Here is a 27,540-nt window from a genome sequence, read left to right as displayed (position 1 = left end):
CCACAGCCCACGTGTGGATCAGCACGTCCTCTGCACTCATTTGTAGTCATCTCACACCCATCTAACTAATAACCACGCAATACAAGTGCAGCCCGGATGATTCAAACGGTGCTTTGAATCCAACATTGTTGATATTGCCTTTGAGAATATGTTTTCTAATTAAGCAAAAATAAGCTCATTTTCCCCAAAACACTCATCTTTCCTTGCACAATTTCTTATCAAGTTATGCCTTTCCAAGGCTACCAACTAATTAGCCTGTTCTTAAACATGTAAATTCACGTCAATTAACCAAACATATTTTGTATTCATTTTATTTCATTGTTTACACAAGAACTGAATCAGTCCTGAGAAATAAGTTAGAATTAATTCTGAGTTTATTTTGAAGCATTACAGTGTTTAACCAGTTTGACGTATAAAGATACCATACCAGACATAAAAGTAAACATTGGGAAGCACACATACATTCCCATTCTGAGAGAAGACATGTTACATATACAGAAAAAAATGCAGCAAATATTAAGGTATTCAAAGTAATTCTTTGACAATTCGGATGTGACATATTTACAAGAAAAGTATATGTTTTAAAATAATTAAATAATTTTCATAGAATTATAAAAGTATTGAGATAAATATTAGAAGACCCTGACAATCACAAGAACATTTTCCTATGCTACTGAATGCAAGGGTAGTTCTATAAAAAGTCCCAAAATAGAGCTAATATTTTGCCACTATGAAATATATCAAATTACCAATACCAAAATATTAAAATGAACATGCAGTGTGGAAGCTGTACCAAAGAAAACAGCATCAGGCTCCTGAATATCGCCCACTGTCTGCATAAGACTTCTTAGGCGTGCTCATGAGAAAAGAGCTTTCTAAAAGAGCCGACGAAATGGATGCATCTGCAGAGAAAATAACAACTTAACACCTTTTCATTCTACCATTTTCAAATGTAGCTGCAAAAAAAGAAGAAAAATCTAAATATAAGTTTCAAAAATAATAGCTTATGAATAAAAATGTTGAGTGGTGCATTCTTTATGCATTTGGATTTTTAAACTGATGCTATGATAATTCTAGTGTAACAGATAGTAACCTCTGGACCACACTCTGATTTAAGAAATCCACTCCCACTTTCTCGCTCTCAAACAAAAAGTCTTCTGAGAAAATGAAAAGGAGAAACAGCGACATGTATGAATTCAAAACAAAACAGTACTGTAATATGGCAAAATATCATAAAAAATAGCAGCATATGAAATTCAAGACTATTTTCTTAAAGCGAATGTTTAAGACTGAACCGTAGAAACAGTACTTGGTCAAACTGGTCTGTTATTCAACACCTGAAACTAACGATGTTTTTTAGAGAGGAGCTTATGTTTTTGACATCCCCATGATTAAATGTATACTCAAATTTGTGCTTAAAACATGTATTGCACAGACAGTAGAATAACAACATTCTGGTATCTCTAACACAAAATGGTATGCTATTTAGCACATTAACTTATGCTACTAAAAATTAATTTTATCCCAATTGTTTAAAACCAATCACATAGGACTTTTACGCACATTAATCTCAAAACATTCCTAAACAAGATGAACACTTGAATACAGGTTACTAGTGACAAAAAGCAGAGGCTACAACCACATGACTGAGGGCAGTATCTTTACATATAAACGAGGTCTTCCACTGATTCAAATATAGAAGAACTATTTACAACATTTTGACAAGAAAATCAGGCCTCCAAGAAATTTCATACCAAATAATTTTCACTGAATAAAAAGCAATGACTGTGCTGCACATCTTGACTAAGATTTTACAAACAAATGTCCAAGATCTACCTATCTGAATTCTAACTCTCCCCTTTTCTCCAACAGTACAACCCACAACCCTCACTAACAGTTCAATAATACCCTCTCTATGCAAAATGCACTGCTCACCTTGAGATCCAGAGCAACAAAAATGGTTATCGTTTCAAAACTGTCCACACTGTAGTATAAATTTTACAGCACCACAGACATCACGAGTTTAGACATCTTTGTCTGGCAATATTTCAGTCAATAATATTAACCAGTAAGAATGTGTAGAGACTGAACATCTAATAGGAAGTCACAGTAGCATTTTTAAAACAACCAAAGTAATTATAAGCATTTTTCATGTTTTAAATTGTGAAGCGGCTAAACCGTCAAATTCACTAGGAAAAAGTGTCTCTCTCACACACACACACACACTGTTATCATCCCAATGAGAACAAAGCTTCAGACAGTTGATACTAACAGGGCATTTTTCTTTCTTTTTCTTTCTTTTAAAGAAATTACATTTAGTTTGGCCACTTGCTAGCTTCCTGGCTTACCAGCTTATAAAGAAGACAGCGACGAGGCAGGATATTCTACGCATTAAAACCCACTTCCCCTTTATCATCTTTGGCGAGAAGCCTTGTGAAAAGGACACTGAGGGCTGATGAGGCGGGTCAGGCTCCACGAGCTTCCACCTCACACGTCACTGACCGGAAGGCTTGCGTCATCCAAGTCCACGGGGTCACAATCTTGTTCCTGAGGGCCATTTTTACTTCGAGGTTTTAGCAGAGCTTGTTCGGTCACTTTGGAAGCTGGTTCTCTTGGAGAGACAGTCTGGACCTTGAAGTTCCCTGGCTTGACCTTGGCAAGAGATTCATAAAATCCTCGCTTCTCCATGGGAAAGCTTGAGACCAAAGAGTTGCTGCGAGAGGCTGTGGAATGTGGGGTGGCTGCTGCGGCACTGGCAGAGAGGAGAGCGTGTTTGGGCTCGGAAGGACTGTTGGAATGCTCCTGCAAAGAGGAGTGGTGGTCAGACACAGGCAATCAATAACGACAGGGTTAGTAACTCAGTGTGAGACTTTATTCTCTGAAAAACAAACAGAACAAGACACACACAGAGCAGAAGCATGAGCCGTGCAGCATACGTGTGCAAGTTCTTTCCCAAAGCAGTGCATTTTTAGGGGTGAGTTTAGAGCGATGACAGCCAACAACCATTTCCACTGAGAAACCAGTTCTGTCACCAAAGTCCAATCTGGCAGCTTTGACACTTCAAAGGCTCAGTCAGCCTAGACTGGAATGCAGTGTACCAACTGCAACTGAACTGTGTTTAACAGGGGGCCTATCAGCTTTACCATTTTTACTTAAGAGTTTATTCTCAATAAACAGTAGGAATTATCCCATATGTTTTAGAAAGATTAAACAATGAAAATGTAGAATATAAAAATAAAAGGCAATTATTTCTTTAATAAGCAGAATTAAACATTTTTCAAACCCATTATTTTATCTGGTAGCCTCATAAACTTAGTTTTTGCTTCCCTGATATCATAGTCCTTTTGCTTCTTATTTAACTGCATTTATTTATTTTTGCATATGGCACACATTCACATGGCTTGACATTTTAAAGAGAGCAAAGGGTACATACTTAAGCATTTATTAAAACTGTTATAAGATAATTTGAGTTGTGAGTATTCAACACGCTTCTGACTAAATCAAATCTGAAGTTAACCTTAAATATGACCATTCCAAATGCACTGCCATATAGTTCCTACTTCATTGTGTTCATTTGTGACATTGGTGGCTTTGAAAAAAAAAGGGCTATAAACAAACCACCAAAACACTACAGATTCCCATTACATGGCTAAATTTCACCTAAGAGCTAATAAGCCATGCAAACTATAGTAATATAGAGTTTATCCAATGCATGTGCACCTGTGAGTTTGTACATATTACCACAAAGGTGCATGTCAAGTGGTGTAGTATAAAAAAGTTCCCAAATACATGAAATACAGAAATCAAAATTCTTATGGCAACTCAGGAAATTAAGCTTTAGAAAATAGACAGGACTTTTTAAATTAGTAAAGTTCTATTTTTTTTCCATTATTTTTTTAATAGACATATTCAACCTGATAACTATAGTGAAATAGTTTGCGTTAGTGTTGACAAAGTCAGTTACGATAACTGCAGAAGGCAGTTTGGTTAACTCAACTTTCTAGAATCAGTTGTGAGTAGTGAGTAAGTCCGGGCCCTCTAGTAAGAAGGCATGTGTGCGTGAGAGCCCACATACGTGCTGCATTCCCCAGTTCTTGACGTATACCTCTGTATACAAGGGTTCGACAGCCTTCTGGCCTGCCGCATCTGGAACACAGTGCAAAGCTAAGATTAGAGTTAACCTATCCTGGGAAGGGGAGGAAAAGAGACAGTTCTGCTGACAGAGACAGAGAGTCCACTTTGCCCCCACCACAAAGCACAAAACACAAACACCCTTCTCCAGCTTTTCCTCTTCCCAACAGATATTGTTTTTGCAGAGAGTCTCATACTTGACCGCTGAAAAGGTCACATAAAACACAGGTGGTTACAAAATTAACACCTCTAAAAATAATTTCTGAGCTATTCCAAAAAGGATATAAGAATAACTTTAAAAGTGAGAAAAGATGGGTTTTTTTAATATTTACTGACCTAGAGTCATTTCTAACAAGAAAAGATTAAAAGACAGTATTACTGCAATACTAGCACTGCAGGAAAATACTAGAAGTGCAGAATATCAGCACTGACAATGAGTCCCAGTAATAAAGGCTATCATGCTGTGTATTAGTGTTAGACTGCCTTCTGTAGACAAACATACTGCATTTTAAGATGCTTGCAAGTTTTTCATTCCTTAGTAGATTTGTATTTTCAGACCACAGATCAGTGACCAAAGTATCCTAAAGCTAAATCTTATTCTTATGATGTACATGTTAAGTTAAAAAGTAAAAACATATTCCTTACTGAGAATGTTTAGCTGGTTTAATCTACTATACTGCCACAAAGATAATTAACATAGTGAAAAGAAGCCTTTTAAATTAACCAAGTAAAAAATGAGAATGAAATGCAAAGAGAACATTATATTTAAGGTTCAAGCTGCTCAACTGTCTTATGGCGCTATTAAGGCAAAAAACCTAAACTGAAATTACAGGAAGTTAAAAAGGAAACTGAGAAAACTTCACAAAATTGTGTAATGCTACAACTAAAGGTGCCTTAAATGATTAGGTCAAATACCACACTAAGACTTGGTAAAATTATACCAAATCTGGACTTACTGACAAGTAAGAACTCCTAAAACAAAACAAGGAAACGTTCATTCTTTAGTTGCCCTGTTTGTGCATTTAAGACAATACAATGCACAGAAAAGTTATGTATACATAACACTATAGGAAGCATTAAATTAGAAATGCATTATTTTTTTTTTTGCAAGTCCAATCGGTATGAAAGTCAACATGCAGATAAATCTCAAAACAGAAAGAAATCAAAAGGATTAGGGGGAGAGGAAGAAAAATAACTTGACAGGATTGGGGATCCAAGGGAGTATCACCCCAGAGAACAGGAAACATACAGAAGACGCTGATCTGCCGGGTCCCCGCTGAGCTACAATGGCACCCGAGACTGCTTTAATCCAACTGTGCATCTCTTCAGGGCTATCAGCCTAAGGGGAAGGAAGCATTCATTCAAGTTTTCCTCAAAATCAGCTCTTGTGTCTATAAATCCAATGTGTTCATCTTGGTAATTAACCATCAACAAAAAAATCAGCCTAAGGCAATGGTTTCTAAGAAATTTTAGAAATCGCTTTTTTGAACCAGGTTTTGCCGGGTAAATTATAACACACAGAAGTAAGTTGGGCACTTAATGTTCTAAGATGAGACATGTCAAAAAGTGTCAACATGAACAGTTTTGGAGAGAAAACAAGAGGAGGAAGTCAAAGACCTTCTCATTTTGCTCTCCAATCATTGTACTTGTCTGAATTTTCAAGATGGATTATTTATGTAATTGTGCAGTAAAAAAAACAAAAACCACTGTGACATCATTTTATGTTATTTTTCTAAAAACAATTTCTAATTGTACCCTAAAACCCTAAAAGTGGTATCGGCAGTCCTATGCCAAAGCAGGCTCTTCCTTGATAGGACTGTGGCTTCCAATGTGCATTAGAAGCCTTCCGATGACTTCAATTAAACAAGGCCCTCAGAGGGGTGGCGAGGTAGGGCCCCTTCTCGATTAAGTTTAAAAATTCTAAAGACACAAGTAATATTTTTGAACCAATGATAATAACAAAGAGATTTTAAAAGGGAAAAATTCAAAGCAGGCAGAGGTAGAGTATACTTTCGTTCACTACAAACAAGAGCACCAGTCTAGAAATCAGTTTGGTAAAAGACAGGTTTAAAAAAGCTCGTGCTCTAATAGTGACTCCTGATCTAGAAACTGATCAGAAGGAAGTAAGAAATCCAGACAAGTTTATTCACAAAATGTTCACTAACACTTTATACCATAGTAAATGTACAAAAACTATGTTAATGAATGATCAGTAACAGTACAGAAATAGTTTAATGGTAAAACACTCATATGAGAGAGCATAGTTCTAAAAGGCTTTCAGAGAATTCTTAATGACGTGGGAAAAAGTGACCATAATATAGTAAATAAATAGGATATAACACTATATTTCATATGATCCCACTTGGTATAAAAAGATATAGCCTAATAAGAACAAACAAAAAAAAGAACAGCTGCCTGAATGTAGAATTCTATGTTTTATAAAGTACCTTTCTCTTCATATTTCTGTATTTTTCTATATTTTCTGCAAAAAGCATATGTAATAACTTTTAAAAACAAAACTAAATGTTCTTATAAAAAAAACTTTTAAGTAAATCAATGTGTTAAATAAAAAGCATATTTTAAACTTAAACATAGGATACCTATCCACCATTAGTGAAATAAGATCTACTATTTACTTTTATTACGGATATTTGAGTCCCTTTTTTTAGAAAATTACCAAAAAAGTGATATAATTGAAATTCCAAAATATGTGCAAATATAATCCAAATTGAAAATACAGACAGCATATAAATAGCACATTTCCCTTCCTCCATATAAAACTTAATTCTATTCAATTAACTTACAGCGAAGAATATCTCTTTGCTGAACATATGATCTACCAATAACCTTAGATACAGCATCATTTTTATTAAGTTGGCAATTACATTTGTCATATTTTTCCTTACTTCTATGAGAAACACGTTTATTTATGTTATTTTCACCTCTAAAATTATTAATTCCTTGTTAGGAGGATCTATAATCTCGAAAGAAGTATCCTACCTGCACATAGAAAGTTCGAGATGATGTTACAATTTCAAAGAGGTTGTCTCTCATCATTATGTCACTGTTAACAAAACAAATTTTCCAATTGTACTCAAGAAGCAATTATTTGATAGTTTTCTTTTCACTTATTTACCCAGTACCAAATATGTGTTAATAAATATTAAAGGTAAAATATTAATTTACTTAAAAAATACCAAATTATCATTTTTCAATTTATTCTTGCATTGAATTCTATACATTTTATACAGTTACATGTATTTTTAGAAAAGTGCAAAAACAACTTTAAAATCCAAAGTTTTCAACTGTGAAGAAAGAGTGTGCTCAAAGAAACAGTGGTACAGTTAACATACTTTCTTATTAAAGCTCTATTTTGCAGCAACCTTGAAATATTAAAATTATTAATACATCCATCTGTCAAGTATGACAGAAGTTGTTCATATTAAATTCTGTCCTTTCCATTAATAAGCTTAAGAATTGTTCCCTAATTTGTAGTTTTCAAACAAACAAAAAAATCTCAATATTTAATCTGAAGGCTTTGAAAGTTTTAGCAAAACTCACTGGCAGTAATATAGGAAAACATCATCTGAAAGTGCATCGATTAAGCTGAGGAACTATATACTGTGGGCTAATAGTTGTGTTAGGCACCAAGTCTGAGGGGGTGCTTACCTTTGCTTACATTCCTGGACTTTATGAACCTCCTTAAGTGGTATTACGCGGAGAGGTTCCTTTTCCTATCGTAAAAAGGGCAGATAAACAGACATACATTTTTAAAATCTCTCTGATCATTAGTTGTCTTATTTGGAGATCTACTGTGAAAATCATGCTTCCTTCCTGACGCACATCTAAGACATAAATCTACCTTCTTGAACCATCTAGCATTAGAAGGGCTCAAGTATTATAACTGTATACACACTGTGGTTTGAAACAAGGGAACTGACATATAACCCATGTTCACACTACTGATGTCCTGAACGATACTGTAAGCTTATTAAAAGCCAACAACCATCCATCTTTTCCTCGATGAACCGCTATGGACCCAGCGAGTATTTCCTCTTTTTTTTTTCATATAGAAGGGACCAGAGTAGTAAATAGCCAGCTTCTCCGAGTTAAATTTGTCATTTTAAAAAACAGAGTTTATTAAACATGTACTGCTGCCACTGCTGCTGCTGCTGCTAAGTCGCTTCAGCCGTGTCTGACCCTGTGCGACCCCATAGACAGCAGCCCACCAGGCTCCCCCGTCCCTGGGATTCTCCAGGCAAGAACACTGGAGTGGGTTGCCATTTCCTTCTCCAAAACATGTACTAAGTGGAGACATTACTTTGCCAACAAAGGTCCGTCTAGTCAAGGCTATGGTTTTTCCTGCGGTCATGTATGGATGTGAGAGTTGGACTGTGAAGAAAGCTGAGCGCCGAAGAATTGATGCTTTTGAACTGTGGTGTTGGAGAAGACTCTTGAGAGTCCCTTGGACTGCAAGGAGATCCAACCAGTCCATTCTGAAGGAGATCAGTCCTGGGTGTTCTTTGGAAGGAATGATGCTAAAGCTGAAACTCCAGTACTTTGGCCACCTCATGCGAAGAGTTGACTCATTGGAAAAGACTCTGATGCTGGGAGGGACTGGGGGCAGAAGGAGAAGGGGACAACAGAGGACGAGATGGCTGGATGGTATCACCGACTCGATGGACATGAGTTTGAGTGAACTCTGGGAGATGGTGATGGACAGGGAGGCCTGGCGTTCCGCAATTCATGGGGTCACAAAGAGTCGGACACAACTGAGCGACTGAACTGAACTGAAGTGGCAGGACATGTGCTAGGTTTTAAATGCGTCACTTTCCACAATTCTAGAATACATGCACTATTGTTCACCTGAGCAAACAGGATTAGACATACTAATTACCTCAACTAAGGCTACAAAACCAGATACAAGATTCAAGTATGACATAACCAGTTCCTAGTTGGCACAGTATTCACAGTAAACATTTCATGAAATACTATATACTGTATTTCACTGAAAATGACACACCACTGAGTTTAAGACATACCATTATTCTATGCAGCACTAAGAAAATCATCAAACCAAGCACAAGTGCAGCTTCTGAGACACCAAGGCTGGTACTTTTTGAACCAAGTAGCTACTGCTTCCAGCTAAGGCTCTTAGATTTTGAAGTCTAAGAAAGGGTCCCAAGCTAAAATGGCTATTCCTGTTATGCTATGCCATTTTTCAATTCATTCAAAAATACTTGTTGATTATTTTCTAAGTACCAGGCGCTGTGTTGATAAAAGGGTCCAAAAGAGAATCTTTGCTCTCAAGAAGCTCGTGCAGTTAACTGGTAAAGACAAATACGTACACAGTAACAAACCATAGTGGGAAGTGTTATGACCGAGGTGGGTATCGGGTAACACATGTGTAAAGGAAAGGCATACAAGTTTTCCAGAAGAACAGACACCTGAGATGAATTTTAAAACATGCCCTTCCTATTCTCCAGTGCTCTGCTGTCCAAGAGGAGTCACTAGCTCTGCCTAACCATTTGAATTAAAATATTAAATATGACCAGTTTTAACTTTAAAATTAAATACAGTCAGGATCATCAGTCACAGTGGCCATATTTCCAGCTGTATTTTACAGCCACAGGTGCCACTAGATCTGGCCAAGGCAGATAACAGAACATCTCTATTAGTGCAAAGTCCACCTGGGCAGTGCTGCTCTGTCCTGTCATCAAGGCATATGGTTCCTCTGTCAAATGTCCATCAGAGAAGAAGTAGAACTGCGCTCAATTCACCCAACAATCTACTGCAGAACACAGGTCACGTGACAAGAGTATTTTAAATAAGGATGCTACTCAAACAAGTGAAAGAGGGAACTTCAGTCTTTGATTCTACCTTCAGATGGGACGAAAACATCTTATGTGAAGAAACAAAAAAGTCAACCTGAAATAGGAAGAGAAAATGCCAAGGGAGGGCAGGGAAGAGAAGGCAGAAATACAGAGGGTCAAATGTGGACTTTCTCCCATTTCCTCCACAGCCCCTGTAGAGGAAATGTGTAGACTGAGGGGTTCTGATGTTTTTAATTCTTTCCGAGTAGAATGCCTTTGAAGGTACACTCTTTTTACCTAAGATGTATTGAACGAAAATACTGTTAACCAAAAGCATCACAACAAAATACACTGAATATATCTTTGCCGTCATCAAGGCATATGGTTCCTCTGTCAAATGTCCATCAGAGAAGAGGTAGAACTGCGCTCAGTTTATCCAACAATCTACTGCAGAACACAGGTACTTGATAATACAAAATACACTGTATATATCTCCAAAAACCAGAATTTAATTATTTTAAAAATAGAAAACAGGACAAGAAACTACATAATTACCACAGTGTAACACTTCTAAAACCTTTTTAAAGCAACATTTATGACAAAGCAACATACCAGTTCAGATTTGAAGTAGCCTATTGTGTTTTCATCCAATTGAAAATATCTTCTCTTCCAGTTTTTCATCTACCAGAGATGAACACAGACATGAGACTTCTGTTTCTAAGATGTCAAATGTTAATAACCACTTAATTCTTCTGATATGAACCCACAATCAGAAATGTCAAGCACCGGAAAACCTCACCACCCTCCCTTAGAAGAGGAGATACAGGAAATTTCATCTCTTTTGCTACTCAGGCCTTGAACTTCTAATTCAACTTTGGTGCTTGGCTTTTAGCTCTTATTATATGATTTTATAATATAGTCTTATATTTTTGATGCTCTGAAAGTTAAAAAAAAAAACAAAACAAAGAAAGCACTTCTCTATGCCCTGCATCCCCCACAAAGTAAAGACTGTTAAGAGTTCAACAAGCAAGCACAGGAAATGTTATTAAACTATATCAAGCTTCTTCATCTATAACATGCATGAATCCTCAACAGGAACTTTATAATACTAACTAGTAAAGTAACATGTTTAATAAAGTGAACCTACTCTGTATAAACATTTTTTGTCAATGAAATAATAGTTTTTGTGAAAGCACTTCAGATTTTCTAAGGGTCAGTATTTTGGATTTAAGAGTGCAACAGAAAGGAATGTCTCAAGAGCCCTAATTAACACACAGCCTGATGAGAATTCTGATTTGATCTACAGACATGCAAGAACGAAAAACCTTCAGCTTTCACCTTCATTTCCTGTAGCCTAAAGAGGGTCAAACAATTAGGAGTGAAAGAACTTGCCTTGGTTGGCCTGAGCTCATCAGAGCTGCCAGAAGTTACTATATAAGATCAAGCAGAATTGCCAGTAGATATTTAAGTAAAAAAATTTTTTAACTTTATTTCTAAACTTTGAAGTTTATTTTCTCATGAAAATCTATAGATTTAGTTCATATTTTAGAAAGGGAATTTGGAACTGTAATAATACTGGTGAATGTACTTGCTCTTTCCACAGTTTCTTATCATCGATTTGTTATCTGGGCCAACCAGCTATTACTAATGGCCAGGTGCTATGCTGTGACCTCTCTCAACTGCATCTTTCAAAAAACCTTCTGGATGGTAGGCTTTATAATATGATTTTCTACATACACACACACCGAAAAAAAAAAAAAAAAAACTGAGAGCCTGAGATGTTAAGTCAGTAACCCAAGGTCTCAGCATTTTCAACTCGGGTCAGCCCAACCCTGCACCAAATAAGTGATCCACACCCCACCCTCCTTGCCCTCCTTTTCTGCCATCTCCCTACTAGAGTTCCCTTTCCCTGACCCACTCCCAAGGGGGTAAAAAAAATCAACAGAAACCCTTCCTGGAATAAATTTAAATTGTTAGGAAAGTTCGCTTAAAATTGCAGGTTAGTTGTAATGGGCATTAACTTACCTAGCCGCCTACGGACCAAGAAAATAATAGCACTGAGTTTTGAACACAATAACCCCTATGCCCTCTCCTGACTCCTGGTCAGCAAGCTGGTCTTTCACAAAACAAAGCAAACCATGTGTATGTTGACAGTTTGCTAATGCATACTCATTTTTCATTATTTCACATACTGTGTTAAACTACTCACCACTGCTCCTTGTTTTACACAATACCCAGCTTTGATAACTGCACTATCTGAAGGTGGTTTAGGAGTGAAGTAAGGAAGATGGCTTTGTGACCGCTTCAAATTATTTCTGTCAATAGCTTCACCACATTCATTTACTTCTTCTTTCTAAAATGAAGCAAAATAAAGTCTTTTCTTGCTTGTTTAGCTTAAAAGCATGCTTGCAATTCATGCTGTTATCCCAGCAATCTTAAAATCCATTAGTGAGGAAAACAGATCTTCAAGTATTTTCTAATTAATTTGAGATACTTAATCATAACTTTTAACAACACTGATTAAAACCCAGATTTCTATCTCTCTTTTTCTGCAAAAGTCTTGCCACCAGCACTTTTTTTTTTTTTTTGGTAGGGGATGCTGGGGTTTAACTTTCTAATTTGAAATAATTATAAATATTCACAGGAAGTTGTAAAAACACAATGTACAGGAGGTCTTACGTGCCCTTCAACCAGTTTCTCCAAACAGGGAAAACTATTCTATGGCACATTATCAAAACAGACACTGAAACACGTCACAGACCTTGTCCACATTTCCCCAGTTTCACACGCCTGTCTCTGTGCATGCATCATTCTATGCAGTTTTATTACCATATCTGTGATCCCGCCACCACCACAGCACAGAAGTGTCCACCACCACAAGGCTCCCTCAGGCTGCCCCTTTAGAGCCTCCATCCCCAACTGCTTGGCCCCCACTAATTTGTTTTCCATCCTTATTATTATGACATTTAGAGAATTTAATACAAATGGAATCATACAGTACGTGGGCTTTTGAGACTGGCATTTGCCACTCTGTATTATTCTCCTGGGAATTCATTCAGGATGGTCCTTGTACCAATTGTTCGACCCTTCTCACTGAGAGCAGTAATGTCACGGTTTGGACGTCCCATTGGCTAAATCACCCATAAAGGGCACTTGGGTTACTACCACGTTTGGGTGATTAGGAATAAAGCTACCACATAGTCATGATAAACAATGTGAAATAATTTTTGGTGACTTAGAAAATATTTCAGACCTAAGGAAAAAAAGCAGTTTACAAAGTATTTCCATGTCTAGGGGGTAAAAGGGCCTGGAAGAAAGACTCAGAAGAAAACATGTAAAGTGTTAAATGTTGTTTACCTAATGCTTTCCAGATTTTTTACAATAAAAACATACTTTTGAAATAAGTATAAAAGTTTTATGTTTTAGTGACTGCATTTATTCAATAAAGATGTACCATTTGACTTTTGATAACAATACAAAAATCAATATGCAGTAGCTAAACCATCACACAATAGAAGAACTGACTTCTTACCTGAGTTGGGGTAATGATGGGCACACCACCAACAATGTCAGTTCTGTAAGAGACCTGCTTCTTTCCACATTCGCCTTGGCGACTTGGGTTATCAGGATGAGGCTGTGAGTCTAATGGCTTTGGGACCTAAAACAGTAACTTGATGAATCATTTTGCAACAAGCATTATCTGACATCCTCTTTTATCACAGAATTTCCAACCAATCATAAGTCTATATATAACTGGTATATATAAAAATTATTTTATATATATATATATATATAAAACCCTTTAAGTTTTCATACTGGTTTTTCTTTTACAGTATTTATGACACAGCCATCATTTACCGTGTGCTTCCTTGGGCAGGTACTATCTCATATATTTTCCCTTTTAATCCTCCTGTCAATCCTATGCATAGGAGGAGCATCACCACAGCTGTAAGAAAACAGGCTCAAGAGGCACCAGGGAATGTAACTCTTGATCTTGGCTGGTCCACGTTCTAGCTCAGTTCGTATAACTCTCTTTCTCATTTAACCACTATAACGACATCCCCATTTTATCAGAGCACTTGAGAATGGGTCACAGCTCTGTGCTGTTACCCTTCCCATCCCTCCAGTCCTGCCCGACTGTGCAACATCCCAAGGACAGGGGATCCCGTCTCTTCAGATGTCCCCCTAATGGCTTTCTCCCCAGGCCTTAGGCCAACCCTCCACCCTCTCATCCATAATTAAACTATAATACCAGTCGTGGGCAGAAACAAAAGAATGAAGGGAATAAGAAGGACAGGGAAGAGAAATGAATTCTGGAGGGGGAAGTTTCCTAAATTCTTCTAAAAGATTTTATCTAAGAGGTTGCACGTTTTGGAGAGCTTTTTAAAGACAATATGACTACAGACAGAATTTTACTTGCCAAGATTCGCAAAAATACTTAAGAGTGAAAGGGCTATATAAAGTTCACTATACCCAGAAACAATCTGCTAAAGAAGTCCCAGTGTTTTCTAGTGAAGAGCATCATCTACTTCAATTATTCTGACAGAGAAAATGTGGCCATGTTAGCCATAAGAACAGAAAAATGTACTAAAAGAATTTGAAACCAGAGAAAGAATTAGCTCTCCAACATTTGTATTAGCTGCAATGTGCTGCTGAAAGGTGACCCATACGAAAAGTGGCTACTCCCTATTTCAAGAAGTTGAGGGTTTAGTCATATGTGAGAATTTCCTAAGAAAATACCTCTAATATCTCCTTAAAAATATACTAAAATTTACTTTTTTTTTCATTTTTCTTCTAGAAATGATAGTATATTAGAAAACCCTTGCCTATACCGTTAAACCCACCGCTTCTCATTTATCCTTATAACAGAATGCTAAGTACAGCCTAAGTCCAATGTTAATAGCTCAACAATTGACTTAGAATTGCATTTTACAATCAAAATTATCTAAATTGCAAACATTTCTAAGAGCAAGAAAAATATAAGCAGAATACTCATGAATATAGTTAACTCCCTTAAAAATTCTGAATGGAAAGTGAGCTCTCAAGGTAGTCATTAAAATAAACACATTTTCAGAATCAAAAAAAACCAGTCAGGCAACTTGTAATAAGAATCAGAAAAGTGACCTCACTAGACAGATGGGAAATGTCAGACACTGAACATGCTTGGTTTCACTGCCGATTGCTTATCCACTCTTCCCTGCTTCCCATCCCTGATTGTTGTGATGGTTTTTCTGTGAGAGATCTGCATGTATTTTTGGCAAGCATCTGCACATGATCCTAATGATAGGAAATTCTAACAGCAGAAAAAGAAAAGCTAAAAGTGACTACAGAAGAGATGAACAAAATGGCAAGCCTGAAGACTGAAACCTAAAACATTCAAGAACAAACTCCTGGATGTTAGGAGCTTTCTGAGGGCTCTACCTACAGGCTGAAAAACACAAGTATAAAGCCTTACACTTTGGATTACATATATACACCATCTTGGTAAGACAGAAGTTCTGTATTCAGGTTATTCTATCTACTCCCAGTTGCCAATTAAAATGGAAAAAAAAAAAAAAAAAAGTGTGGAAGTTGGGCCATAATTTCAAAACACTTGTTTTTAGATTAAAATCAAATACTGATTTTTTAAATCAAAACCTACAGTGGGAAAGACACTATTTTAAAAAATAGTAGGTTTATTTAGGAATATGCCATATGCATCTTGGATATTCCTTAATAATCAACAGGGGACCAGACCCCATCATATTTATAGTTATCAATATAAATAGTTGAAAGTGTACTTTGAAAGTTGACTTTCCAAATTCTAGTCATCAATACTTCCTTCAAGGTTGGTTCCTCTCAGTTCAGTTCAGTCGCTCAGTCATGCCCAACTCTTTGCGATCCTACGGACTGCAGCGCACCAGGCCTCCCTGTCCATCACCAACTCCCAGAGTTCACTCAAACTCAGGTCCATTGAGTTGGTGATGCCATCCAACTATCTCATCCTCTGTCATCCCCTTCTCCTCCTGCCTTCAATCTTTCCCAGCATCAGGGTTTTTTTCCAATGAGTCAGTTCTTTGCATCAGGTGGCCAAAGTATTGGAGTTTCAGCTTCAACATCAGTGCTTCCTATGAATATTCAGGACTGATTTCCTTTAGGATGGATTGGTTGGATCCCTTGCAGTCCAAGGGACTCTCAAGAGTCTTCTCCAACACCACAGTTCAAAAGCATCATTTCTTCAGCACTCAGCTTTCTTTATAGTCCAACTCTCACATCCATACATGACCACTGGAAAAACCATAGCCTTGACTAGATGGACCATTGTTGGCAAAGTAATGTCTCTGCTTTTTAATATGCTGTCTAGGTTGGTCATAACTTTTCTTTCAAGGAGCAAGCGTCTTTTAATTTCATGGCTGCAGTCACCATCTGCAGTGATTTTGGAGCCCCCCAAAATAAAGTCTGCCACTGTTTCCACTGTTTCCCCATCTATTTGCCATGAAGTGATGTAACCAGATGCCATGATCTTAGATTTCTGAATGTTGAGTTTTAAGCCAACTTTTTCACTCGTCTCTTTCACTTTCATCAAGAGGCTCTTTAGTTCTTCTTCACTTTCTGCCATGATGGTGGTGTCATCTGCATATCTGAGGTTACTGATATTTTTCCTGGCAATCTTGATTTCAGCTTGTGCTTCATCCAGCCCAGCGTTTCTCGTGATATACTCTGCATTTAAGTTAAATAAGCAGGGTGACAACATACAGCCTTGACAGACTCCTATCCTGATTTGGAAGCAGTATGTTGTTCCATGTCCAGTTCTAACTGTTGCTTCCTGACCTGCATAAAGATTTCTCAGGAGGCAGGTCAGGTGGTCTGGTAGTCCCATCTCTTTAAGAATTTTCCAGTTTGTTGTGATCCACACAGTCAAAGGCTTTGGCATAGTCAATATAGCAGATGTTTTTCTGGAACTCTCTTGCTTCTTGGTTTCTCTACTATTGCTCTTTCTCTCTTTTTTGTAAGTAAGAGGAAAATTGTTTTAATGACAGCCACCAACACACAGTCACACAGAATTCATCAAAGTGAGGAAAGCCATGAACTATGGTGCTAGAGGATGGTCCATTAAGATGGCATGGTACTATAATTAGTAAGTAGATAATCACCATTCCCTTACCCACTGTCCTCTAATCACCTCTATTCTGAAACCATATACTTCCAAAACCTAATTTTGAATTTCCAAAACTTTCAAAAGTTTATATATTACATTGTACTCAGCAGACTACTAAATTACACAGTTTACCAAATGTCACTTGGAGTGATTCTATAGAAAGGTAAACTACACATACATTAAAATGGAAACTTGAAATTTACAAAGAAATCTACATGTAAATTACAAGCAACTTCCATAGGGAAGTACACCAGGTTAAAGATTCTGCACTTAAATGCATATGGAATTTTAACACTGGTAAGATTTTTTTTTAAAGAACAGTGAAATAAAACATTTCTTATTAAAGCATGGGAAATTCTTTCATTGCTATCCTATGAGTTAATGTGTACCTATAGAAAACCAATTTTTACTAAGTGATACCAATTCTATACTCAATTTAACAGCTATAACCACTTTGTTGACAAGCACGGATTTCTATATCTTAAATTTATATTTTTAAACGTGAATTATAAAAACACATATACAACAGATTCATCTTTAAACTATAAAAGTTTCAACAGCTGCAAGACCACAAAAGCTATTTAAGAGTCCACATACTTTGACACATTACCCAATTCCTTATCAGTTTCTCTTGCATTTGAGTAAGCTTAAAGTGTCACTTGTATAAGACAGTTTCATACCATTAATAAATTAGATACAGCAATTCAAAAGACCTCCCAAATGGTAAAAAGTCTGAAACCATTCAATTCACTACTTTTTCTCTTAAAGCACTAAGAAACAATGCTGCTGCTCATTGCAAATTGTTAAAAAAAGAAAAATGGATTACTTCCATGAAATTACTACATATTGTCTTTATAAAAAATTTCCCAAATAGGGAATATTTGCAAAGAGTCAAAAACAATCAGTTAAAGCCTTTTAAGAAAATGCACTTCTGAATCAGTTGAAAAAAACTGCTTTCCTGAAACTGCACAAACCTAAAATAACTTCTGCTTCATGTACAGATCAGATGCAGTGCGTGGGTGTTTTCTGTCATGTGGTAACAAGCTGTTCTGGTGCAAGACCCAAAAAAATCGACCTAACTCTGAGAACAGCTTTAGTTATATTAACTCTTTATTGTGTTATGACATAAATATGGCTTATTCATTTAAATGGAAACGAACATATGCTGACTGTCAGGGCATATGTCTTTAAAGAGTAAGTCATATTGGGTCAGTAAATAACCTCATTTTAGTAAAAACACCCTTCCATTTACACAACCTCACCCAGGACCTCCTTCCCTATCCTTCCCATATGGGCCTGCTGTGTGTGCTTCTCCACCAGTGTGTAAGAGGGGAAAGGGAAGGAGAGGCTTCATCAGGGAACAGCTCCCGTCACTTGCTCAGCAGCAGTACTAAACTCTCCCAGAAATCTGTGTTCTGCTTTAGGGTCAGAGAAGAAGGATGGAGGCTCATTCTTTCAGGAAGCAGTGAGGCACTGAGCTTCAGAGTTAAGCTGCAGAGTCAAGCAGATGGTGTGGCTCACAGCTCCACAACTTAACAGCTATCAAACCTATACATGTCACTCGATCCTTCTAAGCCTCACTTTTTCAGGTACTTTCAGGTAAAACCTTCAGTGCAAGGCCTGGCACACTACAGACAAACAACACATATTAATGTTCATCAGAAAACCAAAAAGAGAAGCCTGAGTTGGAAGCAGGAAACTGCAGCACAAGAAAATGAGTGCCCAGGAACTGGAGGGGAAAAAACAGTGTGACAAAAAGTTTCAAGCCTGAGACAAACCCCCAAGGACCACGTGGGCAGGACCGCCTGGATATTACAGTTCTTCAGATCAGTCCCTACCCCTGAAGTCATTTCTAAGCCCTTCACTATCTTGTCCTGCTCCTATCTTCAACTCCTACCTACCTACGACCAGTCCCAGTTATGGCTTAAAAGGCAGACAGAATGCCATTTCTATTCCTTGGGTAGGTGGTAAGAAGTCTTTTAATCTTCCCTGCAGGGAGAGGGGGGGAAACATATCCGAAAGGTAGAACCCTATCTGCATTTTCCCTTAGAAACTTTAGTGTAAACAGCAGTTAGAATCTACAGTAATCAGACCTTTATTTGGTATACAATGGGTTAAAAAGGCATCAATGGGCCGATTTTTAAGGGCTAATAGTTACCATGTATTAAAATAAGAAAAAGCATTCATATTATAACCTGTCTTTTAAACAAACTTTGAGGAACTCTGGGATAAACTGTTGGTAAGCTAAGGACACTCAGTAGGTATATTGCACAATCTGTAAAGATCACATGAAGATAATACATTTTTTTCACACAAAAAATACATATACTTACTGTAATTTTAATAGCTTTGTTCAACACATTCACCCATTCTACTAGGTCCTGCTGATCATTGGCTTGTAGGAAATATTTCCTCATCCCTGCATTCATAACTGTTGAGAGAAAAAACAAACTACAACAGGTGAAATTGTGTACTTATTACCTAAACTTATGTCTGCGACAGCTGAAAAACCTTGCCAGCTTCAGTACTGTGACTCTTGAATTTGACAGAATGTTAGACCATATATGATATTGCTTTCATCACTCAATAACATAGAGTACTATCAGTAAGACTCTAATTTTAATGGTCACATTTCTCACTATATGTAAAAATATCACAATATAGTTAGCCAATCCTCTAATGACGGACATTTCGGCTATTTCTGATTTTTTAAACTATGTAAAATATCCCAATGAAACATCATGTACGTACACTTCTCCACACTTTGGCTAGCATTTCTATAGGACAGATTTCTTACCATAGGCTTCAATAATAAGAAAATTCACATTTAACATTTTTACAGATATTAGTAAACTGTCTTCCCCAAAGGTTGAATCCAACCAATACTGTATCCAAAGGCCTAAATTATCTAATATTCCTCACTAGCACCTCTTTTGTTTTCAGCCCTGAGACGCTGTGACATTATTTCCTAGACTTCCTTGCCAGCCTGGGCATGTCCTGCTAATGGGTGGTACTGGTGGGAGATGAGAGGTAGGAGGAAAGTGGGGTAGGGGATGGCTCTTGCTGACGCCCCTCCAGTAGCAACAACACACAACCAGCCATGGCTCCAAGCTCTTCTGCTGCTCCCTACACCAGCCTTGAAGTCCCCTCAGGAAGTCCTAGGTTCTGGTAATATCACCTCTTCCCTTTCTTCTCTCCAGCCTGGTGATGGAAGCTGCTTCATATAGTTTTTAATCACTGGGTTACTTCAGCATTCCTTTCGTGCGCCTTCAGCCTCTCAACATCTGGTCAACCGATTCCCTGTAACAAATCCCTTGGGTTTGAAACACTAAGTGTGGTGTGTTTTCCTGACTCTCTGTCCACCCAATTGGTAAAAACTTATAGCCTGTCTAAATCTGAATCTTTGATTACTGAGACAAATTAGTTTTCTATGTTTACTGGTTGTCTACACTTGTTTTGTAAGCTCTGTTTATTTTCTTTACCCATATTTCTCCTGAGTCGTTCATTTACTTTTTCTTGATTTGTAAAAGCTTTATTTATAAGAACTTTTCTCCTTGGAAGAAAAGCTATGACCAACCTAAACAGCCTATTAAAAAGCAGAGACATTACTTTGCCAACAAAGGTCCATCTAGTCAAAGCTATGTTTTTTCCAGTAGTCATGTATGGACGTGAGACTTGGACTATAAAGAAAGCTGAGCACCCAAGAATTGATGCTTTTGAACTGTGATGTTGGAGAAGACTCTTGAGAGTCCCTTGGACTGCAAGGAGATCCAACCAGTCCATCCTAAAGTCCGTCCTGAATATTCATTGGAAGGAATGATGCTGAAGCTGAAACTCCAATACTTTGGTCACCTGATGCGAAGAACTGACTCATTGGAAAAGACCCTGATGCTAGGAAAGATTGAAGATGGGAGGAGAAGGGGACAACAGAGGATGAGATGGTTGGATGGCATCAGCAACTCAATGGACATGAGTTTGAGTAAGCTCCGTGAGTTGGTGATGAACAGGGAGGCCTGGCATGCTGCAGTCCATGGAGTCACAAAGAGTCGGACACAACTGAGCAACTGAATTGAACTGAAGAGCTTTTATGTTAACCCTTTCAGTTTTATTTCAAGTACTTTCCTGTCTGTCATTAGTCTTTGTCACTTAGTTCATGGTATTTTGATGAATCAGAAATAGCCTATCAATCTTTTTCTTTTCTTTAAAGACTCTAGCTTTCACATGGTACTTAGAAAATCTCCCTGACTCAAGATTATAAAAATAAACCTTTATTTTTCTAGCACTTATTCATTTTATGTTTATAATCTTAATACATTTACATTACATTTATACAGTTTCATTTACATATACCCATTTAGTGACTACTACTTCTATAAAGCAAAGCATTCCTGCATATAGTGGTCAACAAACTACTATAGTCCATGTTCAAATTAAAGCTTATTAATTATATATTACATGATTTATTTAAAAAAAAACCATTATTCTAAGAGCTAAAGCATCTGAACAACTACGGTGCTGTAATTTTTTGTTTTTAATATACTTTTTTAAATGACTTCTATAAGTCTCCAACAAAATTTTAAATAGCATACTAACACTCAGCTGAACGTGACTAAGGCAAGGGGGGAAAACGCTTACTTCTCAAACTCACTAGATTATGAAACTAAGACTGAGAACAAGATACTAAACCAGAGCTTCCTTGAATTGATTCAAGTCTTATCTTGTGAAGGGCTATAAAACAATTAGTCTGGACCTAAAGAAGTTTAACACACTATAAATCTGTTCTTTTATATCCTACTAGTGACTGGAGAAATTATAAATGCCATAAATATAAATTAAGTGAGTAACTCACTAGGCTATTACATATGTCAATATATAGTTTTTGTTTTTAATTTCCAACATTCAGTAAAGCATCCTTTATAAGCTTTTCCAACTTAGGCTGAAGCTGCGCTCCCCTCATAATGGCTTTTTCGCCCCTCAATATTATTCTGGGCATCTGCCTAGAATATCTGAAGAGTTTAAAATTCTAAGCACTTGGTAATACACTATACCTGCTATAAAGGAAGTGCTTAATACATGTATTTTTTGAATAAGTAACATTTATAGGAAGGTATCTTTTCAGGGAAAGAAGAGAGGTAAATATACCTCTAAAAAGACTCTTAAAACAATTTGCAGTCTAAATAAAAAATCATGTGCTTTAAGAATTATTTTCATGGCAGGAAGAGGCATAGTGATTTGATAGGAGGGAAAATCTGAGCCTGGAGCTAACCAAACCTAACGAGCTCATGCACCTACTAGCAATCCCATCTTATACTATCTATTTAGTCTCTGACTCGTTTTCCTCGTCTATGAAATGGAGCATAACACATCCCTCCTTTGAGAGTGGAGGCAATGTGTGTAAAGCAGCCAGCACAGGGCCTGGGAGAGAACAGAAGCTCCCTGTCACCGTCTTCATCACCTTCATGATAGTCAGCATCAGCTGGAGATTTCCAAGTAAGGAAGCACTGTGCAAAATGTTGGAGCAAATTACAAAAAAATTTACTAGCAGTGATGGGAACAGGCAAAGAAAGGAAAAAAACTTTTAATAAGAATAATGATAAACTGTATGAAACCTGTTAAGTTTCCACACTTTTAAAGCAAAGGTTTCATTGTGCATAATGAATGTAGAGCAGAGGCTTGAGCACTTACTAGCTTTTCACTTAAGTACTTTCCTTACTTCATTTCAAATCTTTACCATCAGAGTGAATGTACCAAATGGATAAAACCTGAAGCACAAACATTAGCTTGATTCCAAATAAAAATCATCTCACAACCAAGAATTAACTGCTCTGGTTCAAATACGGTAATGGATCAAATAGTTATGAGACAGTTTATCATATTTCTTTGCCAATTTTCCTCTGTTTTCTCTATTCCCTCTTTCCTTTCTCTGTCCGTTCTTTCTCTATTAGTCATACATCAGTTTTCTGAAGGGAGCCTCTAATTTAATTTTATTTCTCTTCTACTACCTGCTTCATTTTTAGCTTTCTTTGCCTTGTTCTTCTGAGTTTTTTCATAGTCTCATGTTCTTTTTCCTATTTGACAGTTTTTTCTTCTCAAATGTCATGTAATTCTGGGCTAGCCATTCATACTTAAAAACAAGATACCAAAAAACTCCTTGGAAGTTCTCTTGAATATTATGTAGGGATTCTGATTGGTGGGCATCACTGTACAGCAAGCCCCTCTGGTAGAAATGCCAGCTGTCAGTACCTATGGCTGTCTTCTCTGGGCTGTTCAGATTCTTGCCCCATTTCCACCTGGCTGCTGATGCTCTGGGCCTGGACACAGGAAAGAGTTGCATTTGGTGTGCTGACTTTTATTTAATCCTCCCGTTTTCCGTTTCATGCCTCATTCCCCCCTCTTCTCCAGGACTACTGTCTGCAGGCACATAGCCTGACTGATGCTATTTCGGGAGATACTACACATGCCATTCCTTGCTGGGATGGGGGAAGGGTGGCCGCCTGCCTGAGCCAGCTGGAGGTAGGGACCAGAGGTTGTTTCTACAGAGACATGCAAACAAAGTCCCTGTGCTGGGTCCCTCCTCTCTGATGCTTCCCTAGACAGGATCCAGCACCTAGTCTGTCCGGAGCTGGCACGGGGGCAGGATGTGGAAATGACTAGCTTTTCAGGGGCCTCTTCTACTCTGCTAAGTTATTTCCTCCTCCTCCATCCACTTCCCACCTTTTTACACTGTGAATTACAGAAATCTGCTCGTTTCAGGGAATATGGTTTGAATGTTTCTTGTTCTCACTGTTTGGGGGCAATTTGAGAAGAAAAGGGGGAGGAATAGTCATTGGAAGGACTGATGCTGAATACTGAAGCTCCAATACTTTGGCCACCTGATGCAAAGAGTTGACTCATTGGAAAGGACCCTGATGCTGGGAAAGACTGAAGGCAGGAGGAGAAGGAAGCAGCAGAGAATGAGATGGTTAGAGAGCACCACCAACTCAATGGACGTGAATCTGAGCAACTCTGGGGAACAGTGAAGGCCAGGGGAGCCTGGCATGCTGCAGTCCATGGGGTAGCCGAGAGTTGGACATGACTTAGCAACTGAATAAGAACAAAAAGTGAGAAAGTCTTTATGCTGCCCTTTTTATGGAAGCTGTCGGTCCATTTTAGAAGTCAGCGCCTCTTTCTGAAGGTAAACATGTTATGAATCCTTCCTTCCTCTAATGGGGCCTTCCAGGTGGTGCAGTGTTAAAAGAACCTGCCTGCCAATGCAGGAGACCAGGAGACGGGGGAGGGTCTGGAAGGTCCCCTAGAGAGGGAAATGGCAACCCACTCCAGTATTCTTGCCTGGAAAATCCCATGGACAGAGGACTCTGGCAGGCTACAGTCTGTGGGGTTGCAAAGACTTGGACACAACTGACCAACACTCCCTTTAACAGAAGACTAATAAACTACTGGCAGAGCAATAGATGACTAATCTTAATCTCTGATTTCAACGAAAATCCCTCATTCTAAATACCGCGATAACTTAATGTCAGATCTTTCCCTGTATACTTACTGCTAGCCCTTCAAACTGTATGTTTGAGATTTTACATTAATGAATTTCAAGAGTGTGTGCATGATATACTCTAAAATACAACGTTCTCTGTCACGTGACTTACCCCCAGGAGCCTTTCACTCAACAAGGTTCTGAGGCGTTTTCCGATTTAGCAACCAAAAATTATAAATTTGTAAAAAACATATGACTTTTTATAGCTTCTTAGTGGTGATAAAAGCATTACAGAGGATCCTCATACTATATCCTGCTTGTATCACACTTTCTTACTGGACATATACAATGCTATCCCTACCATACTGCCTACAGAAGAAACCTGCCCTTCCCAAGCAAAAAAAAACATATTTAACAAATATCTTCTACTTTAATGTAAAACAGTCTCTTCTGAGGTCAGCTGGAAACTCCTACTAATTTTTGTCCCTTTCCTCACTAATGTCCACTAACACACTGAGGGCATACAGATTCTCCCAGTTTTAACTATACCCACTATAATAACAGATTCTAACGTTCTCTGTTCTTGATCTTCAAGCTCCATCTCGTCCCTAATTATTGTCACCAGAGTATTTCCATTTGGATGTTTCTCCACCATTCAAACTCCACACTAAATATTTCACCCCATATTAAATATTTCAACCTATCAAATCAGGTCTCCTAGATCCTCGATTTCTTTCCTTGAAGCAAACCTATTTGATATCTCTGTCTTCCCTTCAGTTCCCACAGGTCCAGTCACCAAGTCCTTGTGCTTTTCCTTCTAATGTTCTTCACTCCTCCTCTTTTCCTCAATTGCCATTATCCTAATTCAGGCTCATGTTAGGAACAGTAGTTTAAAAACCACTTAACCCATCTCCTTGCATCAAACTCTCCTATCAACACAACAAAACTTCCTTCACCTTCTATCTTCTCTCTGCTGCTGCTGCTAAGTCACTTCAGTAGTGTCCAACTCTGTGCGACCCCATAGACGGCAGCCCACCAGGCTCCCCCGTCCCTGGAATTCTCCAGGCAAGAACACTGGAGTGGGTTGCCATTTCCTTCTCCAATGCATGAAAGTGAAAAGTGAAAGGGAAGTCACTCAGTTGTGTCCGACTCCTAGTGACCCCATGGACTGCAGCCTACCAGGCTCCTCTGTCCATGGGATTTGCTAGGCAAGAGTACTGGAGTGGGTGCCATTGCCTTCTCCAATCATCTCTCTAGATGGTCTCTAATCTCTTACCTCTCATTTTCCAAAACACATCAAGAAAAAAATCACCTGTCAACATATTACACCCTAACTCCTGCCTTTTCACTTTTCAGTCTCTCACCACTCTCTCTAGCTTCATTCAGTGTTCAGATCCCCCCATACACCACGTTCTTCTCCCCTGTACCCCTCTGTCCAGGGGTCCTCCCACCTTTTATCCCTAGTGTGATAAAGGATGATCACACTAGCCTCATGTAGTATGGCTCCCTTGACTCCCAAGATCCCCAAAAAAGGATCTGAAGCTCTTCTTCTGTGACTCTACTAAATAGATTGCCACCCCTTTATCTACCACCTGTGATAAATGCAATGATAATTCCCTGGCCCTGTACCTGATTTTGGGCTCCAAAATCACTGCAGATGATGACTGCAGCCATGAAATGAAAAGATGCTTGCTCCTTGGAAGAAAAGTTATGACCAACCTAGACAGCATATTAAAAAGCAGAGACATTACTTTGCCAACAAAGGTCCATCTAGTCAAAGTTATGGTTTTTCCAGGAGTCATGTATGGATGTGAGAGTCGGACTATAAAGAAAGCTGAGCGCTGAAGAATTGATGCTTTAGAACTGTGGTGTTGGAGAAGACTCTTGAGAGTCCCTTGGACTGCACGGAGATCCAACCAGACCATCCTTAAGGACTGATGGTGAAGCTGAAACTCCAATACTTTGACCACCTGATGTGAAGAACTGACTCAGTGGAAAAGACCCTGATGCTGGGAAAGACTGAAGGTGGCAGGAAAAGGGGATGACAGAGGATAAGATGGTTGGATGGCATCACCATTGAATTAATGGACATGAGTTTGAGTAAACTCCAGGAGTTGGTGATGGACAGGGAGGCCTGGTATGCTGCAGTCCACGGGGTCACAAAGAGTTGAACACGACTGAGTGACTGAACTGAACTGTACCCGTCTGTGAGATTGCAGCCTGGGAGACTGTTAAGGGCAACAACTGCTTCTTATTACTCTCACAGCCCCCAGTGCCAAGCAAAGTGCATATACACTGGACCTTCATTAAATGTTTACTGAGCACTTAATCAAATACCCTTAACTACCTTGCTCCCAAGCTGTGAACTTCTCATTTCCCATAAGCTGTAAACTAAATCCTTTCCATTATTTAAGCACTGAACATCAAATGATAATAAAATTAATCTTGCTGGATGTGATCACTGTAATCACTGATAATGATTACACATAATCGCTGATAATGATTACACATGGGCAGAGTGGGAGGAGGTTGTGACTGGGATGGGACACAGGAAGAGGCTTCAGGGGTGGGGGAGCAGTTTTACTTCTTCACCAGACTGTAGTTTCAAGGCAATCTGCCTTAGAATAATTCATTAACCCGCAGGACTAAGTCGTGGGCCTTCTGTGACTGTTTTCTCTTGCAATATGATGTAATTATATTAGTCTAACTTAAAATTACTAATATATAAAATACAGCTACTCACCAAAACAGAACTCAGCCTTTGGCCTTAGTTTAGTTGCATCGCTAACCTAACAAGAGAGAGAAATGAATCACTCACTTCTTCATATGCTATTATAATCAACCTTAAACACTGTGAACTTCCACATGTACAATTTCCCAGTACTCACACACATTTAGCAACACAGATCTAAAGTTAAACTTTAAGGCAAATGAAAAACAACTATAAATTAAATTTAGAACATGGGTCCCAAATGTAAGATACGCAA

General features: G+C 38.2%; 1 protein-coding gene across 12 annotated transcripts in view; it reads right to left on the bottom strand.

The window, feature by feature from the left end:
• Positions 1–352: 352 nt before the first annotated feature.
• PLEKHA1 (pleckstrin homology domain containing A1) overlaps positions 353–27,540 on the bottom strand; it is a 54,627-nt gene continuing 27,439 nt past the window's right edge. For 3 of the 12 annotated variants that reach the window (XM_019952892.2, XM_019952893.2, XM_019952894.2), the window contains exons 4-12: positions 27,297–27,342; positions 19,416–19,513; positions 13,477–13,602; positions 12,154–12,297; positions 10,557–10,625; positions 7,801–7,865; positions 7,132–7,195; positions 5,381–5,470; positions 353–2,802 (exon numbers count right to left, since the gene is read on the bottom strand). In XM_019952892.2, the coding sequence (XP_019808451.1) occupies positions 2,488–2,802; positions 5,381–5,470; positions 7,132–7,195; positions 7,801–7,865; positions 10,557–10,625; positions 12,154–12,297; positions 13,477–13,602; positions 19,416–19,513; positions 27,297–27,342 (1,017 nt within the window). In that variant the 3' untranslated portion in view covers positions 353–2,487. Of the gene's footprint in view, positions 2,879–4,075; positions 4,147–5,380; positions 5,471–7,131; positions 7,196–7,800; positions 7,866–10,556; positions 10,626–12,153; positions 12,298–13,476; positions 13,603–19,415; positions 19,514–27,296; positions 27,343–27,540 lie in introns of all 12 variants that reach the window. The other 9 variants (XM_019952895.2, XM_019952897.2, XM_019952898.2 and 6 more) reach the window with 9 other exon arrangements.

This window comes from Bos indicus, chromosome 26, assembly GCF_029378745.1.
Source record: "Bos indicus isolate NIAB-ARS_2022 breed Sahiwal x Tharparkar chromosome 26, NIAB-ARS_B.indTharparkar_mat_pri_1.0, whole genome shotgun sequence".
NCBI classification, from domain to species: Eukaryota; Metazoa; Chordata; class Mammalia; order Artiodactyla; family Bovidae; genus Bos; species Bos indicus.
The sequence above is the reverse complement of the archived record's forward strand: the minus strand, read 5'-3'. Positions and strand labels throughout refer to the sequence as shown.